The sequence below is a fragment of the Camelina sativa genome, chromosome 11 (genome assembly GCF_000633955.1).
Source record: "Camelina sativa cultivar DH55 chromosome 11, Cs, whole genome shotgun sequence".
NCBI lineage: Eukaryota > Viridiplantae > Streptophyta > Magnoliopsida > Brassicales > Brassicaceae > Camelina > Camelina sativa.
The window spans coordinates 35,905,250-35,924,503 of NC_025695.1; the positions used below are offsets into that span (position 1 = coordinate 35,905,250).

The following is a 19,254-nucleotide window of genomic DNA, read 5'->3' on the forward strand; positions in this document are numbered from 1 at the left end:
ACATTGTATGAGTTGGGTTTTAGTTTTACTTGTGTTTGTGAAATTTGTTTCATTGTGTTTGGTGTTGTGTAATCTGCAGATGGTGTTGCTCCAAGGGCTAAAATGAATCAGCAGAGAGCTAGGCGGTTTAGAGCAGCAAAAGATGCAGCTGAAGCAGTATGTACCATCTCTTTTTTATATACTCTGTTTCACTTAATTTGTATCAATTGTGAGCTTTAACCGATCACTTGATAGCGTATATACCACTCTAAATATCTCTGGTTATAGTTGCACCGATCCTGTTGTTGGGTTTGATTTACATGTTACTAGTGGCAAGATGAATCAATCATTATGTCACTATGTTGGGAACAGTTGTTAGTATCGAGAAATGCCATAACTTCTACATCATACAAGAGAAGTTGTCTGCTGAGTATAGCGTTGTCCCTGTGATCATATCGTTCTATGTTATATCATTATCTAAATCATCTCTGATGATAGTTGCACTGATTCTGTTAGTGTATTGTTTTTCAGTCTTGTATTGAACATATTATTCAACTTGTGAATCATGAATCAATTGCTGTGTCACTAAGTTGCGAAGCCTATTTTTACCATTGAGATATTTAAATCTATTACCTCCTGTGTTAGGCAGCTGAAGAAGAGCAGCTGCGGCAAGAGTTTGAGAGAGAAGGGAAGAAGTTGCCTCGTAAAGTGGATTCTCAAGTTTTTGACTCTAATGTTATAACTCCTGGAACAGAGTTCATGTCTACCCTGTCGTTTGCGTTGCGATACTACATTCACATTCGACTAAATTCTGATCCTGGATGGAAAAATATTAAGGTATCAATTAGGGTGTCTCATATGTTCATTATGGCTCTTTACAACATACTTCAAGTTTTGCTCATTATTTACTTATTCTGAAGGTTATACTCTCGGATGCTAATGTTCCTGGTGAGGGGGAACACAAGATCATGTCATACATACGTTGTAATAAGAACCATCCTGGTTATAACCCAAACACTCATCATTGTCTATACGGTTTGGTATATAAGCTACCTTTAAGTCTTATTATTTACATGCCTTTTTGTTTGATTTTGCACCAAGATTGTTCTGATCTTAATCGAGCAAGCTTGGCCATTCTACTTTTTATTCTTAATAACAGGACGCTGATCTGATCATGCTGTCTTTGGCCACCCACGAAATTCATTTTTCAATCCTTCGTGAGGTTAGTACAATTGTTCCTTTGGGTTTTACTCCTAGCCAAGCACTGACCAATCTACCTTGTTTATAATTCAACATGTCCTTCTTCAATATGTTTGGACAATATGACATAGTTACAAATTTGTATGCAAGTCTTTTAAGTTTCAAGATGATTTTTTTTTCCGGTTCTTTTCATGCCAATTCAACTGTATTTCTTCTTGGTGACTTTATCTAGGTTGTTTTCTTTCCTGGAGAGCAAGACAAATGCTTCTTGTGTGGTCAGATGGGGCACCGAGCAGCAGATTGTGAGGGCAAGATAAAGAGGAAGGCAGGAGAAATGCTTGATAACACCGAGCCAGATGTTGCGGTGAAAAAGCCATATGAGGTACTTTTCAGTGTTACATACTTCAATACTATATATTCTAAATTGCATGGTATGTCAAGTTCTCATTAATATCTTTACCAGAATCATGAAGTACTCTTATCTTTTGGCAGTTTGTCAATATTTGGATACTTCGAGAGTATTTGGAACACGACATGCAGAAACCAAACAAGCGATCGAAAAAAAATTTGGACCGCTTGATTGATGACTTCATCTTCATCTGTTTTTTCGTTGGGAATGATTTCCTGCCACATATGCCTACGCTAGAAATACGAGAGGTTTGTAGTTTTATCCGGTACAGTGTGTCCTTACATTTGTATGTTCATGTAGCATTATCTTAAATTCTTTTTAATTTGTTGAAAAATGGCATTTCTTAGAAAGAAGAGATGTTCCTATATCATACCTTTCTACGCCAGTAAATCACTTCATAGAAATCTTCGATTCTAGTTGGTATTATTTTGTATCTAATAACTTAGTACATATGTACTCATAGTTTGTGTTCTTAGAAATAAATAAAAAACTCATCTTTTTGTCATTGAAAGTCTATGAACGTACTTGGAAAATCTTGAGAATTTTGAAAAAAAAGATTTCAAATTATTATTCTTGTTTTCTTGTAGGGTGCTATAGAATTGCTGATGTCCGTGTATAGGAGTCGCTTCAGTTCAGCAAAAAAATACTTAACGGATGCAAGCAAGGTACATAAATTGAATTTCTTTATCTTTAGTTTGTAAAACTGTTGGATTATATAGTTTTTGAACTTTTTTTTCACTAAATTTCAGCTGAACTTAAGTAATGTGGAGCGTTTCATCCAGGCCGTTGGGATGTATGAAAATAAAATATTTCTGAAAAGAGAGCTAGTACATCAGGTTAATGTCCCTTCAGTAATTTTGTTTTCTTTAGTTATCTGCATTTCACGTACATTTTAAGATATTTTGATAGAAGCGACAAGATTATAAATAACATTAGCCTCCAAAATTATTGAAGGTGACATGATTATAAATAACATCAGGCTATGGATGTGCTCATCTGTTACATGTTTGACCAGACTTTAATCACTTCTCTCTGAGACTCTGACATGTATAAAATGTTGTTTGATTTTACAACTGTATATCCTCTAGGTGATGAGTAACTCATAGTGGATTTTAAGGCCAGGGAATGTTATAACTTCAAGTTGGGTGGGAGATCTTTAAGATAAATTGTAAATTTAAGGGATGTTTAAATGAAGTGAATGTTTTAGAGTAACAACCCTGTATTTTTTGATAAGAATATAATATACCTTATTCCTCTCTTTTCCATGGGTTAAAATTTTTCCTGCACTAGCTAACGAATTTAAGCCCCTCTGATACAGCTGTCCACGAAAACATACAAATCTACAATTCTGTTTCATTTTTATGAGTTAGTTTTTCATTGGTGCAAGTGTTATGATTTCTGTTACAGAGGCAATCAGAAAGGTTTTGTCGTGACAAAGCTCGTAACAGTGCTCAAGCAAGCAGACAAATCTCTGGCAAGTTGGTGCAATTAGATTCTGTAGATGAAGTGTCTGATTCATTGCATTCCTCACCACCAAAAAAATATTTGCGTCTGTCTTCGGATGATAACATTGGTGTGACGAATGTTAAAACAGAAAATAGCATCAAAACAGAAGTAAGTCATCTTGTATCTGAGGAGAAATTTTAACAAATTATTTAACTCAACTGCAGTTCTTTTGTTTAATTATATGGTTTAGTGTAAACTATAGTTGTACTCCATTTCAAATTTTGGTAAAACTGTTAAGACTGAATTTTTTTGCGTGGTGTTCTTTTGGTACTTGAGCTTGTCTTTCTCGTTTAAAGTGCACTAAAGTACACAGTGGTTTTCAGGAACTAGATAACGGAGAAGACTTAAAGTTTAAGCTTAAGAAACTGTTGCGGAACAAAGCTGATGTGTTCAGCTCAGGAAATGGAGAACAAGATAAGGTAATATATATATATATATATATATATATATATATATATATAATTTTTTTCAGCTGTGTTTCCGTCAATGGTATCATGAGTGCTTAATCGTCATTGAGTTTGTTTTTTGATTTCCGTCTAATCAATCATTTAATTACGCTAGCAAGTTCACATGGCTGTTGTATTATCAGGTTAGGCTAGGTGTATCAGGATGGAGGGAGAGATACTACGAAGAGAAATTCACAGCTAAGTCTGTTGAGGAAATGGAACAAATACGTAGAGATGTTGTGAGTTTCCCATTGTGTTTAATTTGATGAATATAAATTATGTTAAAGTCACTCTGAATGCATCAATTTACTGTTTCTTTCTTCTAATTCTTTTGCTAGGTTTTGAAGTATACAGAAGGTCTTTGTTGGATAATGCATAATTATTATCATGGTGTTTGTTCCTGGAAATGGTCAGTTTCTGGTCATCCTAATACATATATGTTATACTATTCACATTGATTATTTTCTTGTGGTTCATTTTAACTAATACTGTGAAGCAGTATCTCGCTGACTTTACTATATTGTCCTGTAGGATTGTAATGCTCATTTCAGTTTACACAACATGCTACTTTTAGAGCTATTTAAAATATCAAATTTCCGTGCAAGACTCCAATTATAATTGTGCTATGCATCTTTGTTTATTCGAATCAGTCATCTACTTAAAACAGACCCTATAGTAATCAAGCTAAGATGTTTGAAATTCTTTGTACGTCTGTTTATATGCTTTTATGCCTGTTGTAATTTAACTTTCAAAAGAGCCTAGTTTAAGAGGACAGGATGGCCTTAGTTACAGCAATCTTAGTGGAAACGGACAAATTCATTCACACTTTCGTTTCTCCCATTAGTTTTTATGTGGTTAATTGCAGATTTATTTTGCAGGTTTTATCCATATCATTATGCACCTTTCGCATCAGATCTCAAGGGCCTTGATAGGCTAGATATCAAGTTTGAACTAGGTTCCCCGTTTAAACCTTTCAATCAGCTTTTGTCTGTTCTTCCATCTGCAAGGTATTCTATCTGTATATTTGAGCATTCGTAATGTCTCTCTGCTGTCACTGACTTGCTCACTGTATTCCTGTTCTCAGTGCACATGCACTCCCAGAGTGCTATAGGACATTAATGACAGATCCAGACTCTGCTATAGCTGATTTTTATCCTGTCGGTATGAAGTCGTTACATATTGGTCCCTTTCGTTGTGGTATTGTGCAATCCATGCCTCTTATTGTAGCTTTTTGGGTGTGCAGATTTTGAGATTGATATGAATGGAAAACGCTATTCGTGGCAGGTGTGATTATCATTTCAAACTGATAAAGGCAGACTTGACTGTTTTGATGATCTGCATAATTTCATCAGTTAGATGTAATATTTTACGGTCTCATATTTCTTATCTTTCCTTGTATAGGGTATAGCGAAACTGCCTTTTGTTGATGAAAGGCGTCTTCTGGAGACAGTTGCACTAGTGGAGAAATCACTGACGGTACATCCTATCTATGTTTTAGATATTGACTTTTTTTTGTAATGGTTTTACTTATAAAACAAAATTGTACAATCACATGTAACTTTGTTTTTCTTCTATATGTTTTTCCAGACCGAAGAAATTCGAAGAAACAGTGTGCTATTTGACATGCTCTTTGTGGTTGCATCTCATCCTCTTGCTGAACTCATCCGTTCTCTTAATAGCCATACCAAAAACTTGAGCAGTGAAGAACGAGCAACTATCAAGGAGAAAATTGACCCTGGACTAAGGTTTGTGTCTGATATTCAATAGGTAGTTATGGTTGTAGTTTCACGGTGATGTGATTTTTTTGTCTACTTTTAAAAATTGTATCTATTCCTTCTTGAGTATATAAGAAAAGGGACAAATTTAGTAAGGACGACATCTCTATTTCTTTTGGGTAAAATTTTGTGAGGAAGGCTCAATCGAAAATTTTGTATGCAGTATGTCATGAATGGTTACATGTTTCTTAATGTATGCAGTGATGGGATGAATGGTTACATAGCTTCATGTGGTGGAGATAGTCAGCCTCTATGTTTCAGCTCCCCTGTTGAGGGCATGGAAGATGTTTTAGCCAATCAAGTCATGTAAGCCCTCAATGCAAGATTGGGTTTAATCACCTTTTTGCCATCCCCTTGAGGTTGAGCTTTATGAAGATGCCTGTTGGAACCTGATCTTCATCAGATTAACAATCTTGTTTTTTTTCTTCAGTTGTGCCATATATAAACTTCCAGAAGATATCAGAGGCAGTGAGATCACTCATCAAATTCCAAGTTTGGTAATCCCTAAAAAGGTATAGTTGAGTTTACCATTTGCTCTACTAGGCTTCCGATTTTGGTTTCAAGTTGTGGTCAAGAATAAAGAAACTGCTTTGTTGGGTTTTACTACAACCAAAGTTGTAGTCCACTTGTTAGTCCACTTGTTTTTAGTGAACTAATTAGACAGTGTTCTTCATTTATTGGCTTCACAGACTATAAATCTAGTGGATTTGAAAGGTGAAGGTCTTCTATGGCATGAAGATGGTGACAAAAGACGAGCTCCTGCAAGGATTATAAAAACCAAGAGGTGTGAAGATTATAAATTGTTGTCATATGCAAAGTTTTGGAAGTCCTTTATATACGGATTGGTTTTAAATGTCTCAATTCTTTTTTTTTCTCTCTATTTATCCTGCAGGTATAATCCAGAAGGATCTATTTCCGGGGATAGGCTTGGGAAGGCAGCACACAGACTTGTGTTGCAAACAGTAAATGCCCAGCCTGATAATGCGCACATTAATACGGAACCAGCATTGTGTCCAAATACTGTTTTCCAGAACCAAAGAGCGTCGGAAAAAATCCCAGCCTTTGAAGAAAATAAGATCCAATGGGTAAGCCCTCAGAGTCAAATCACTCCAAAGAAGATGAAAAGCCCTCAGAGTCAAAACACTTGGAAGAAAAAGAGAAGCTCTAAGAGGCTAGAAGATTTGAAGAAGAAAAACCCTCTGAGTGTAATCCCTCTGAAGATGAAGAAAAGTAAAACCCCTCGGGGGAAGAAGAAGGAAAACCAAATCCCTCAAACTAAACCCACTAAGAAGCAGAGGCGGGCAATACACCTACGCATGGTGGAAGAGGCGAGAAAGAGAAAAGAGCAGAAAAAAATAAAGATAGCCAAAAAGGCGCAAATCGTTCCCAAAACGCTTGAGCTTCGATCCAGAACGCTTCCTCGATCATCTTCAACAAGATGATAAAATATGATCTTGAAAACAAAGGAAGGAGCTATTCGGATAATGCCTTTATGTGATAAGTTAATTTGTTACAATTAGTTAATTTGTTACACCCAAACAGTTTTGATACTCATTTGTATTTCAGACAAATGTGATTTAGCCATCATTACATATGTATCTTTTGTTCCAGAGGCTACCTAAAGAAGCCAAAGCAGGCATCCACTATACTTGTGTAAGTTAAATCATTTAAATTCCCTGGTTTGAGTTTGTTATAGGTCAACTAGGTATCTTGTTTGAAGAACAATTTGCTATTTATACATTGAGTTTTATGATTATGAACGTATTCAGATACATATCTTTTCTTCCCCTTTTAGACACTAAATTAGTCGGATCGGATGGTATAGTACATATCGTGTTGCTATGGATACAGTAGCTAGGATTTCTCATACATGTGTTTGTCTAAAAAAGTTCGAATAATTAAGGATAGGATTCGAATCCTTACGTGGGATTTAAACAAATAGGTTTGCTTGTCCAAAACAAAATAAGATTTTGCTTTATCGAATAATAGACACGCTCATGTGTTTTGGAAGCAACATGCACAAAAGCTCGTTACAAACACAACCAAAAGGTTCATTAAAAAGAAAACAAAAGCTAACATAGACATATCGATGCAGTAAAGAAGATCAACTCCCAAGTGCATGCATGAGATTGAGAATCTATTTAACACATCACTTGTTACAAGAACATCAGAAGTTTCAACCACGAAGGCAAAAAAACCAGTGAGAGTCGACTCCTTCTGAATGTTGTAATAAGCAAGAGTCCTTCTCCTTCTGTCTTACTCCTCGACCTGCTTACCAGTAAAGATAAGATAAGTCTCTGATGGAACGGAGGGGTACCTTCCTTGTCCTGTATCTTCCTTGATTCCTTTATTGTTTTCGATTTAGGGTAGCGTAAAATACTGAATTAGCTCAGCAGAATTGAGAAGTTTTGGGGTAATTTAACTGCAAAAGGTTAAATTTCTTGAGGAACAGTCAATCATAGGCCTTATACTCAATGAATTTAGATGTTGTGCAAGATTATCCTTTCTTCCTTGTTTTGGTAAGTGTTTTCTTGGCAATTCATCACTCCGGTTGGTCTTGTCACGCCCTGGAACTGATGATATTCATATCGGACAAGGTTGCCAATTTGCTTCTTCAATCCTTCACATTGTCTTCCGCGTGATCTTCCCTTCTCCGGGCAGCAGAAGTCGATCTGTTGCTACCTGCTTTGAAGCTTCTATTATTGGTGGTAAAAGGTTCCCAAGAATTGTAGGATCCTTGTTTGGATAAGATCCGTTGTACAATAGTTATCCGTTGTATGGTACCAAAGTGTTCATCCAAAAATTTGGTTGCGTCTTTCTGCACTTGCCCCATGACATCTCTCGGAGATGACCACTAGAATCATATACAAGCCTCCAATGGTTAAGGTCATTTAATTTTAATGATATTGTATGAGAAAGGGTATATTTTCTTCTTGATTTGCTAGCTTTTGGGGACTTTGAGATGAGATTCAATTCTTAATAAATAGTCGTTAGTATTATAGAAACTAGGACTCAAACCCGACAATGTCGTGGGGGAAGTATTTCGAAAAAAATTAAGTTAAATTAAATTAAAAGTATACGTTATAAATTTATTTGAAGTAATAGATCATAGCTGAGTGATCCTAATAAAATAAATTATGTTTTAAAAGGAGAAAATAATAAGTAGTACAAAAACTACATGAATATTAAATATAAAATGTTTGTAAAAACACAACCATTAAAATAAAAACCAAAAGTACTGTTTATGATAAAGAAAATATTATGTCAAAGAGACAAAACTCTAAAAAAAATTACAGAATAAAAAGTCATACTAAACTGAAGCAATCTAGCCAAAAATATTATTTAATATATTATAAATATAAAATATTTTATAAAGAATTATGATAAAGAGTTGCAACGGTCATAACAATTAATAATATTTATATTATTAGTAAAAAAACTATTATGACAAAAGTGATCTTAAGTGAGTAAATCGAATGAATGGTTGGAACGAGTAAATGTAACTTTTTATATAAAATAACTATAAATATAAAATATGTTTAATTTTTAGTCTAAATATATCAAGTAAAGTTATAGTAAAAATACACATCTTCTAAAAATAAAATACATATCCTACAAAAGCTTAAGATAAATAGACGCAACTGTAAGTTATATATTTTAAACTGTATTAAATATTTCTATATTGCTATAAACATTTTAAAATCTTTACGTAGATTGTAGAATAACATTGGATATTAAATATTAATATTCAAATTATTTTGATTCAACATAAAACAGAAAATATATTTTCACAAAAAATGATTTGTTAATCATTGGAAAAAAGACAAATATATATAGAGTTCATTAGTATTGAATAGACACAACTATTAAAACGAAAAGTAATGGCGAAATAATGTGAATAAAATATCACACAACTCTACAATAAGCTGACACAACTATATAAATTATATATTTTTTTTACAAAAAAATACAACGAAAAATCATAATTGTTATTGACATTTATTAAGATTACTATTATTATATAGATTATTTCTACCACCTAACTGTCGATTAGTCAATCTTCTACTTGAATCACATGTGAGTTATGTTTTGCGCTACTAACTTTCACAAATGTATACGAGGGCCGCGTTGTCATTCAGAAATACTAATCTCCTCATCTGATAAACCAAAATTACATCCAACAAATATAAAATATTAATACAAAAAAAATTATACAAACAAAAATTAGTTGATTTTATCAAATAATACACGACTTTAAATTATTTGACGCAAAAATTTAACAATTTAGTTATTTGTTTACAAAATAGTAAAATAAAAATTCGTGATTATTTAGAAATACAATTTAACGATTTAATCTATGTTAACGAATTTCATATTTTATTTCATAAAATTAACAAAAAATATCTGGAAAAACAATAAAAGTAAAGTTTCATGTCTTTTTTTAAAAAAAAAATCTTTTTTGGTAAATTCATGTTTTTTTCTATATATTTTCCCAAGGAAAAAATGATTGTGCTACGTCAAGTATAGGCAAACATGACCACACATACAAACAAAATAAATGTTTTGTTAGATACACTAACTATTGTAATTACATAAGGACATGCATAAACAAACACATCAGTTATGTGTACAACACCATAACCATCTAGTTCTGATGATTTGTTTACCGAAATCCGGTGTTCACCGGTATCGACCGACATTGACCAATGTTGACCAATATTGACCAAAAAAATTAAAAATTTTATATATTTTTTATAAACAACAAAAGTTAAAAAAAAGTTACATAACTTTACTAAAAGATTCTATAATAAATATTTACTACAAAATAATACAACAAATATACATTTTCCTTTTATAAATTCATCATTTGTATACCCTATTATATTTTATTATGTAGCATGCTATTAAATATTTTTATATAACAAATAATGGTAAATCAAAGTTCAAATATATAGCTGGATGCAATATACTTTGACAAAAAAAAACAATATAACAAATTAGACTCAATTATAAAAAGTCTGTGAACATTTTTAAGCCAAAAGATTCTATGTCTCATCATTTGTTATATACCATATTATATTTGTTATATAAAAAAGGCAACTTTTGTATATAATAAAATTTTACTACAAAGTATTATAACAAATATAATATGGTATATGAAAAATATTCATTTCCCTTTTGTATATAATAAATATTATATGGTATAAAATTAAAAACTAACTTTTGAATTTACAAAAGAAAAATGTCTATTTGTTATACTATTTTGTAGGGAAATTTTATTATATAATCTTTTAGTAAAGTTATGTAATTATTTTGTTAATTTTTGTTGTTTATAGAAACAAAATTTTGGTCAATGCTGGACCACATCGGTCAACGCCGGTCAATACTGGTCAACACCGGATTCCAGTAAAGAAGATATCAGAATTAGATGGTTATGGTGTTGTATTCATAACGCATGTTTGTTTATGCATGTTTGTATGTAATAAAAATAGTTCGTATAGTTAATAAAATATTTATATTTTTTGTATGTTTGGTGATATGTTGACCTATATTTGGTGTAGGTGACAATCATTTTTCCTTCCCAAAAATCTAATGTGGGATGTGTGTTTTAGGCCATAAATGACGACTTAAGTAAGCGGGACGTATTTCCAAAAGAATGAAATCCGCAATAACTACACCAATCATAGTAGTTTACATTTTTTTCAAAATCTAAAAAAGGAAATCCGCTTTTATTTTTTTTATGTATGATAAAATGAAAAATGCACTATGTTGTAGATAACTCCATAAATGGTGCGGGACATCTTAAAATCCGTTTTTCATAATTAATTGATTAATAAAATTTATAATTATACAATAAATAATCATAACTATAAATAACAAAATAAATAATAATAAATTTATATATGTCATAAATAGCAAAAAATATTAATAAATAAATAGTGTTTTTAGTTATACATAAAAATATATGTACATAAAAACTTGAACTTTTAATTTAAATCAATTTTATTTATGAAATATTTTTTTCATTAACAAAAATAGATAACAAATTACAATTATATTAATTATTTTTATAGTTACTAATTTATTCATGAAAATCATTATTATACTATAGAAATATGTGTAATTTATTGTGAACCACAATTATTTTTTTCACCAATCAAATATCATTTTGTACCGTTTATTTGTATAAACCGCAAATGTGTCACAAATATATTTTTCTACTATAAATCACGGTTAAACCATACCGCACTACTAAATTATTTATTCCACATAACCTAATACACGTTCACCATTTTAGACCCTAATTCGCCAAACTTTATTTTCAAGTAAAAAAGTCAAGATGGCGTAACATTAAAATTGAAAAAAATACATAGCTTCTAACGGTGTGCTAGAATATTGTAAAAAAATATAAAGTTTTTTTTTTTTTTCTGTCAATCATAAAGAAAAATATATATATATATATATATATATATATATATATATTTTTCAAAGAGGCGTGATTTTAAAAGCAAATCCGAAGAGAGGAGAGAGAGAGAGAGAGAGAGAGAGAGGCGATTTTGAAATTTCAGATAACGCTGATCTTTTTTACTCTCGCCGGAGTAGTCTCTCTCGCCGCCGCCGTAGACAGTCGGTTCTTCTTCTGCAGACTACAGTTTCCTCCGCCGGTAACTTTTACCTTCCCCGATCTCTCGAATCGGTGTTCGTTTTCTTATACTGAAAATTCGACAAGTCGTCGTATCTATAGCTCTCTAATTTAACTTTTTGTTGCTTCAATGATCACCTAGTTTTTGCGTACTGATAAATCATTCATGTGCTGTCTCCTGTGTGATTGAGATTTTAGTTCTTCAATTTTGTTTTCCTTAGTTTTTCTCTGTAACGTATCTATCTGATTTGTACTCGATCTGAGAGGGATTATCAAATAGCTTATTTCGTCACCAAACGTGTTCAATTTCACTACTTCTATTGTGATTTTTCCAAAGCTAAGCTCATTTTGAAGGTTTTACTCAGTAGTTAGCATTTTGCAGTATCTGATTAAAACGTTTTATTCGAAACTTTGAGTATTGGAGAATACAGCTTGCTGAATTAGCTTATGGTTTTACTTTATTCACTTACCACTTGAATTCTCCTCCATGTTAATTGATGTGTTTTTGTTTTTTGCTTTCAGCTTGTTCAAGATGATTGGATCGTTTCTTACAAGAGGATTGGTGTAAGAGAATCATACTATCCTTATATTTGTTTGCTAAATTTTTACAAGGATGCTGTTGATTTAGCTCTTTCTAAATTTTATACATTTGTTGCAGGATGGTGTTGGGTTATGCTTACCCTGCGTATGAATGCTACAAGACTGTTGAAAAGAATAGGCCGGAAATTGAGCAGCTTCGCTTTTGGTGCCAGTACTGGTATGTATTGTTGTTAATTTGCCTTTTACTTCGTCTCCCGTCTGTAAGGTTGAATGTTTGGTGTTTGTGTGTCAGAAATGACTTACTTACTTTAAGTAACTTATCAATCACAGGATATTGGTTGCTTGCTTGACAGTTTTTGAGAGAGTTGGTGATGCGTTTGTTTCATGGTTGGCATTCTAAACTAAACCTGCTTCATTATCGCTTACTGCAACAATGTTTTTCCTCTGTTTGATGATTGTTTTGTTTTTATTTCTCTCGTCAAGGGTTCCAATGTACAGTGAGGCTAAGTTGGCATTCTTCATATACCTGTGGTATCCTAAAACCAGGGTAAGTGTGTATATATATATGATTCTGAAAAAAAATACATAAAGAGTTTCTTTATGGTGTACATGATTCTTTGTTGATGATTGTTTAGGGTACTACATATGTCTACGAGTCCTTCTTTAGGCCGTATCTCTCACAGCATGAGAATGACATAGACCATAGTTTGTTGGAGCTAAGGACAAGAGCTGGAGATATGGCTGTTATATACTGGCAACGAGTTGCAAGCTATGGCCAGACCAGAATCGTCGAGATTTTGCAGTATGTTGCTGCACAATCAACTCCAAGGCCGCAGCCACCTCAGGTACGTTTAAGAATCTGCAATGAGTATATCAATAATTGCTGCATTTTTTCCTAGAGAATCAGTCAATGCATTGATGATACAATACCTAAGTGAACTCGCATTTAATGATCTGTCATATTCGTATTCGTTTGTGATTCAGAAACGTGGAGGTAGAGCTAATCAAGCTCCTGCTAAGCCTAAGAAAGCCCCTATCCCCCAACCAGAATCTGACGAAGCATCATTACCCTCGTCGTCTAGCTCCTCTTCAAGTGAAAATGAAGGTAGTGAGCCAACCGGTAAAGCAGCAGGCCCTTCAAGACCTAGACCAAAAGTGACATCTGTACCAGTCACAGATACCAAAACTGCTGGTATCACTCAGATAGCACAAAAATCAGTCTCTTACCCGACTGTGACCCCAACCCAATCAACCACCCACGTGGAAATGGAACCAATGCAGATAGAATCAGTGGAGGGAGAAGCAGAATCAGGGAATGAAAATCCGAATCCCGAAGGTCCAAAAGAAACGGTGATGGAGGAGACAATCAGGATGACTCGTGGGAGGTTGAGGAAGACGCGTTCTGAGGAAAGCCGTTGAAAGAAAAAGAAGAAGAAGAAGAAGAAGAAGAAGAAGAAGAAGCAGAAGAGGAAGAAGCTCTGTTTTCAAAAAAAATGTTAATTACTTACATAGCATTTGTCGCTCTTCCCTCTCTCTCTTTCGTGCTTCTAGAATTTGGTTGACATGAACTAACAATTAAGTGGGAATGCTTGTATGAAAAGTAAATTTGTTGGATTCGTTCTTTCATTCAGTTAGTTGCGTTGAAGTGTAAGAGATAACACTCTTGTTTTGTTTGTTTCTCTTGATAACTAATTCGTTAAAATAGGTACAACTACTTGAGAGTAGAAATGAAGCAAGGTCAGTCATAAATTAAGGATAGGAAGCAGTTGAAGTTGGATTGCACCTAAATGCCTAATCATGTAATCAAAGACCCCTATAAAACGAAATTAGAGTGGCTAAAAAGAAGTGGAAGTAGGTGGTTGTTTATAGATGAAATAAGATTTAAGAAAGAAATTGGGCAACCAATCTTGGAGTTATTTTCTAGATTAATGTTTGGTTAAAAAAAAAAAAAAAGATTTAAGAAAGAAATATTATTCTTTTTGTGGAGGTGGTTGATAATAATATTTGTCCACATTGCAAAATATAATCTTTGGAAAACGTCGATGGATAGGAAGCATTTGGTGGCAATTTAAACCTTTTATAACATCTGTTGTTACTAACGCGTGAATATTTGAAGTCGGACTCAGATTTTGGAAAAGCCCCAGAGGTGAACATTTTAAACCATTTGACTAAATGCAATTTGGTAGTTCATGTCGTATGTAGTATCTATGTTGAGTGAATTAGGTAATTAAAAAGGATTGGAGTCGGAGATTTAGTTAGAAAACTAACAAATGCAGAAAAGTGTTAAGAGAAACCGTGCAGTTGGAAAGAAGTTACACCTAGTGATGTCAGATATGAATTTGAGTAGGCTAATCTTATATCGTGAAGAAAGAGGCAAAGCAAAACTTTCGACACTTGTTGTATGTAACGGATTATTATTTCTATTTATCTATTTTATCTTGGAAAATTCATCTATCCAATATTTAGCTATTTACATTGCATAGGAACAGAAATTATTACCCTTATGGTTATAATGGTGCTTTTGGAAATTAAGAAATAATTTCATAAGGGATAGTCCTACTATTGTAATTCAATTCTTCAAGCACAAGCTGAAGTCCATGAGTGGCTATGGAATATTCCATCTAAAAGTGGGAAGGATCACACGGAGACACCACAATCGACCGATCGAAACTGGAAGCGTCCTTCTCTCCCATTTGTTAATGCAACTATGATGCAGGTTTAAATTTACGCAACAGGGTTTCTGGAGAATTAATGGATATTGCGCGTGTAATGGAGCCACAAAATGTTGGGGATCTTCTATACTATACATAAAGCTAATTCACCATTAGAAGGTGAAGCTAAAATATTACTATCATTGATGCAACAAACATGGATTAGGAGCTTCTCCTCAATCTGATACTCATTAACATCATTAATGGTCGTAAGCTAAAATATTACTATCATTGTTAGAATTTTTTCTCTGAAGTTATTTTAGGAAAGTGCGATCGTAAGGGCGATTCTAGGTTTTGTTAAGTTTCTTTCATGCTAGGGTTCGCTTGACGGCCGCTGCCGATGTGCCTTCATGTCGGAGTCGGGTGCGTCGGCTTCCTCTCTGGAAGATGATTCTTCCATTCATAGTAAACAACAATCCTATGCTGCTGTGGTGAATAAGCGTCCTTTGCTTGAGAAACACGATTTTGTTATCAGTTTGGTTGATGGGGTTCCAACGATCGCGGTCCCTGATGCGGTGCTTCAGGACTCTGTGCCTCTCTGAGATGATTTTTTGGTTGGTCGGTTTGCCTCGACGGCTCCTCATGTTGCTAAGATTCACGTCATTGTCAACAAGATTTGGCCGCTTGGTAACAAGGCTCTTCGTATTGATGTCTATGAGAACTCTGCTACTTCGGTTCGTTTCTGTATTCGGGATGAGGTTACGCGGCTTCGTGTTTTACAGCGTGGAATGTGGAATATTGGGGGTGTTCCGATGATGCTGACTAAGTGGTCTCCTCTCCCAGAAGACGCTCAGCGGTGATAACATCAATGCCTTTGTGGGTAACTTTAAAGAACGTTCCTCATTCTCTGTTTTCTTGGGTGGGTCTTGGTTTCTTGACTAGCCCAATTGGTAATCCTATTCGACCTCATCCTGATACAGAGCTCTGTAGCAAGTTTGATGAGGCCAAGGTTTTTGTGGAGGTCAACTCAACGAAATCCTTGCCAAGTTCGTTTTTTTTTCAGTTGAATACGAAGGAGGATGTCACTATTGAGTTTCAGTATCCGTGGCTCCCACCCCATTGTTCTCGTTGTCAAAAGTGGGGGCATTCAAGTGAGGGTTGTGTGACAGCTCCCATGTCTCTGAAACAAACATTAGTTACTGATGTGGAGGAGGGTGAGATTGTTGCTCACACGGTGGCCCAAATGTCTGCTGTTTCTCCTCCCATTGTTCTGGCTCCACAGTCTACTGATAACCCTGCGGGTCCTAGCTCCCCTCTTTCAGCTCATGTTGGCGTCTCCCTTCAAACGGTTGACGAGGATCAAATTGGTTGGTCTGTTATCTCTCCTGGGAAAGGTTGTAAGAGTGTTTAGAAAGCTGTTATTCCACCTGTGGTTGGTCATGACACCCTGTTGGCGTCTCGGTTCTCTGTTCTTGGTGATGCAGGGGAGGGCTCTGAGGAAACTGCAGAGTCTGAGGAGATTCCTAAATCCACTTCTTCGTCGGTTCCCATTGTGGAGACTGTGAAGGGTAGCGGTGTTGGTGTGAAACAAGGTTCAGAGGGTGTCACTGTCTGTGCCTCTCTCCCACGTCAGTCCAAGCTCTTAACCAAGTCATCTTTGGAGTCTCTCTCTCAGCAGACTAGGGGTGGTCCCTCTGGCGTCATTAATGTCCGGTTTTTTCTGGAACATGCGAGGTTTCAATAAATCTAAAAAACATTCTGTTGTTCGTGATTGGGTGCAAGCTGAATCCCTTTAGTTTGGATGCTTGTTGGAAACGCGTGTCCAGGAAAATAAGGCCTCTCGAATCATTTCTTCAGTGTTTCGGGACTGGTCTTCTATCACAAATTATGAATTCAATCGTCTTGGGAGAAGTTGGGTGGTTTGGAAGGAGGATGTGCGAGTTACTCCTGTTTTTAAGAGTGGACAGGTAGTTACTTGTTCTATTCTCATGCTGGGGATACTCTAAAGTTTTTTGTTTCTTTTGTCTATGCGTCGAACCATGCTGACGAAAGAAAGGAGCTGTGGTCCAATCTTAAGTGTCACTATGACTCTCCATTGTTTGCCAATAAACCTTGGTTAGTTGTCGGTGATTTTAATGAAACTCTTGATAGTGAGGAGAATTCTAATTTTGAAGATTCCCCTACTGTCACGATTGGTATGAGGGATTTTCAAGATGTGGTTCAACATTGTGCTTTATCATACATGAATTATCATGGTCCTATGTTTACCAGGGGTAACAAGAGGGATGTTGGTTCTGTCTGTAAAAAGTTGGATAGCGTTTTCGTCAGTGAGGCTTGGAGTCGCAGTTTTGCTGATGCTTATGGTGTGTTTGACTCGGGTGGTGTTTTTGATCACCTTCGTTGTAGGTTTACTGTGGGAACTCAAATCATGAAACCAAGAGGGCCTTTCAAGTTCTCTAATGTTCTTCTGTCCTTCCCGGACTTTCAGTCCACAGTGCAATCCTTTTGGGATACTACTGACAGTCTTTTCCATTCCACCTCTGCAAAGTTTCGTTTTGCTAAAAAGCTTAAGGCTCTCAAACCTTTCTTGCGTTCATTGGGTCGGCAGAAACTGAGCAAGTTCACTGAGCAAGAGGAAGAGGCTCATAAGGTTCTTTGCGATTGTCAAACCGCCACTCTCTCCAACCTAACATCGGTATCTTTAGCGGCTGAAGCTGAGGCTTTCCAACTTTGGGATCATGTCTCTGACCTTGAGGAGAATTTTCTACATCAACGATTCAAGCTTCATTGGATGTTAGTTGGTGACAAAAATAACAGATATTTTCACTCTGCTGTTAAGTCTAGACAGGCGTTAAATGCAATAAGGGAGATAACCTGCTCTGATGGTACGGTTGCAAAATCTCAATCTGAGATTAAATAGGAGGCGATGAGATTTTTTGAGGATTTTCTCACGCATACACTGTCTGATTTTGTTGGTCTTAGTGTTGCTCAGCTAGAGCAGTTGGTTCCATTTCGTTGTTTTGATACTGATAACATTGGTTTGTTGCGGATGGTTTCAGCGGAGGAATCCGCACCACTCTGTTTAAAATGGCAGGGAGTAAGGCTCCTGGTCCAGACGGCTACACTGTCGAATTTTTTAAGCAAACTTGGCCAATCTTGGGAAATGATTTTACAGTTGCTGTTCAATCTTTTTTCCTCAAGGAGTTCCTCCCTAAAGGGGTCAATTCAACAATATTAGCTCTCATTCCTAAGAAGGCAGATTCAAAGGAAATGATGGACTATCGCCCCATATCTTGATGTAACGTGCTTTACAAGGTTGTTTCAAAGATCATTGCAACCGTTTGAAGGCTATTCTACCATCCTTTATTGCTCCTAATCAGTCTGCTTTTATTAAAGATCGACTTTTGATGGAGAACTTGCTGTTAGCTTCGGAACTGGTTAAGGATTATCATAAAGAATCTATCTCCTCTCGTTGTATGATGAAGATTGATATTTCCAAGGCTTTTGACTCAGTTCAGTGGCCTTTTTTGCTCAACATCCTCAAGGCCATCAATCTTCCTGCTGCTTTTATTCATTGGATCGAGCTTTGCATTGGGTCTGCTTCTTTCTCAGTTCAGGTTAATGGGGAGTTAGCTGGCTATTTTCAAAGTAACAGGGGGTTGCGTCAAGGTTGCTCTCTGTCTCCTTATCTCTTTGTTATTTGCATGAATGTCCTGTCTCTCATGCTTGACAAAACAGCAGTTGATCGTCGCTTTGGTTATCATCCTCAGTGTAAGGCCCTCGGTCTTACCCATCTTTGTTTCGCCGATGACATTTTAGTCTTTACCGATGGGAGTGCTCGCTCAGTCGCCGAAACTTTGGCTGTGTTTGATCAGTTTGCGGCTGCCTCTGGTCTTAAAATCAGTCTAGAGAAGTCTACTCTTTTCATGGCTGGTTCAACGCCACAGCAACAGCAAGAAATCCTTCAACATTTTCATTTTGCGGTTGGCTCTCTTCCTGTCCGCTATTTGGGTCTCCCGCTACTTACCAGGTCAATGAAAAGAGCTGATTATTTGCCTCTCCTTGAACGCATTCGCCTCCGTATAACTTTCTGGATGGGTCGTTT

At 35.4% G+C, this 19,254-nt stretch overlaps 2 protein-coding genes across 2 annotated transcripts in view; both read left to right on the forward strand.

The window, feature by feature from the left end:
* Window positions 1-7,040, forward strand: part of LOC104725247 (5'-3' exoribonuclease 2) — a 7,536-nt gene extending 496 nt beyond the window's left edge. Inside the window, exons 2-22 of the mRNA XM_010443872.2 lie at window positions 80-156; window positions 625-816; window positions 900-1,019; window positions 1,139-1,201; window positions 1,412-1,561; window positions 1,672-1,836; window positions 2,176-2,253; window positions 2,338-2,424; window positions 2,996-3,202; window positions 3,418-3,513; window positions 3,684-3,779; window positions 3,879-3,949; window positions 4,419-4,547; window positions 4,625-4,701; window positions 4,784-4,824; window positions 4,942-5,016; window positions 5,128-5,285; window positions 5,517-5,621; window positions 5,746-5,827; window positions 6,005-6,099; window positions 6,208-7,040. Coding sequence (XP_010442174.1) covers window positions 80-156; window positions 625-816; window positions 900-1,019; window positions 1,139-1,201; window positions 1,412-1,561; window positions 1,672-1,836; window positions 2,176-2,253; window positions 2,338-2,424; window positions 2,996-3,202; window positions 3,418-3,513; window positions 3,684-3,779; window positions 3,879-3,949; window positions 4,419-4,547; window positions 4,625-4,701; window positions 4,784-4,824; window positions 4,942-5,016; window positions 5,128-5,285; window positions 5,517-5,621; window positions 5,746-5,827; window positions 6,005-6,099; window positions 6,208-6,757 — 2,714 coding nt within the window. The 3' untranslated portion in view covers window positions 6,758-7,040. The remainder of the gene's footprint in view (window positions 1-79; window positions 157-624; window positions 817-899; window positions 1,020-1,138; window positions 1,202-1,411; window positions 1,562-1,671; window positions 1,837-2,175; window positions 2,254-2,337; window positions 2,425-2,995; window positions 3,203-3,417; window positions 3,514-3,683; window positions 3,780-3,878; window positions 3,950-4,418; window positions 4,548-4,624; window positions 4,702-4,783; window positions 4,825-4,941; window positions 5,017-5,127; window positions 5,286-5,516; window positions 5,622-5,745; window positions 5,828-6,004; window positions 6,100-6,207) is intronic.
* On the forward strand, window positions 11,818-14,132 carry LOC104725249 (HVA22-like protein i). Its single transcript, XM_010443873.2, has 7 exons — window positions 11,818-11,980; window positions 12,481-12,522; window positions 12,617-12,715; window positions 12,829-12,885; window positions 12,982-13,045; window positions 13,134-13,343; window positions 13,483-14,132. Exons 2-7 carry the CDS (start codon window positions 12,491-12,493, stop codon window positions 13,915-13,917), a joined length of 897 nt encoding a protein of 298 aa, XP_010442175.1. The 5' UTR covers window positions 11,818-11,980; window positions 12,481-12,490; the 3' UTR covers window positions 13,918-14,132.

Coding starts and splice junctions, on each gene's coding strand:
- LOC104725249 (XM_010443873.2), top strand. CDS start 12,491: ATGATTGGATCGTTTCTTACAAGAGGATTGGT. Junction 12,716..12,828: donor CGCTTTTGGTGCCAGTACTG/GTATGTATTGTT, acceptor TATCAATCACAG/GATATTGGTTGCTTGCTTGA. Junction 12,886..12,981: donor GGTGATGCGTTTGTTTCATG/GTTGGCATTCTA, acceptor TCTCTCGTCAAG/GGTTCCAATGTACAGTGAGG.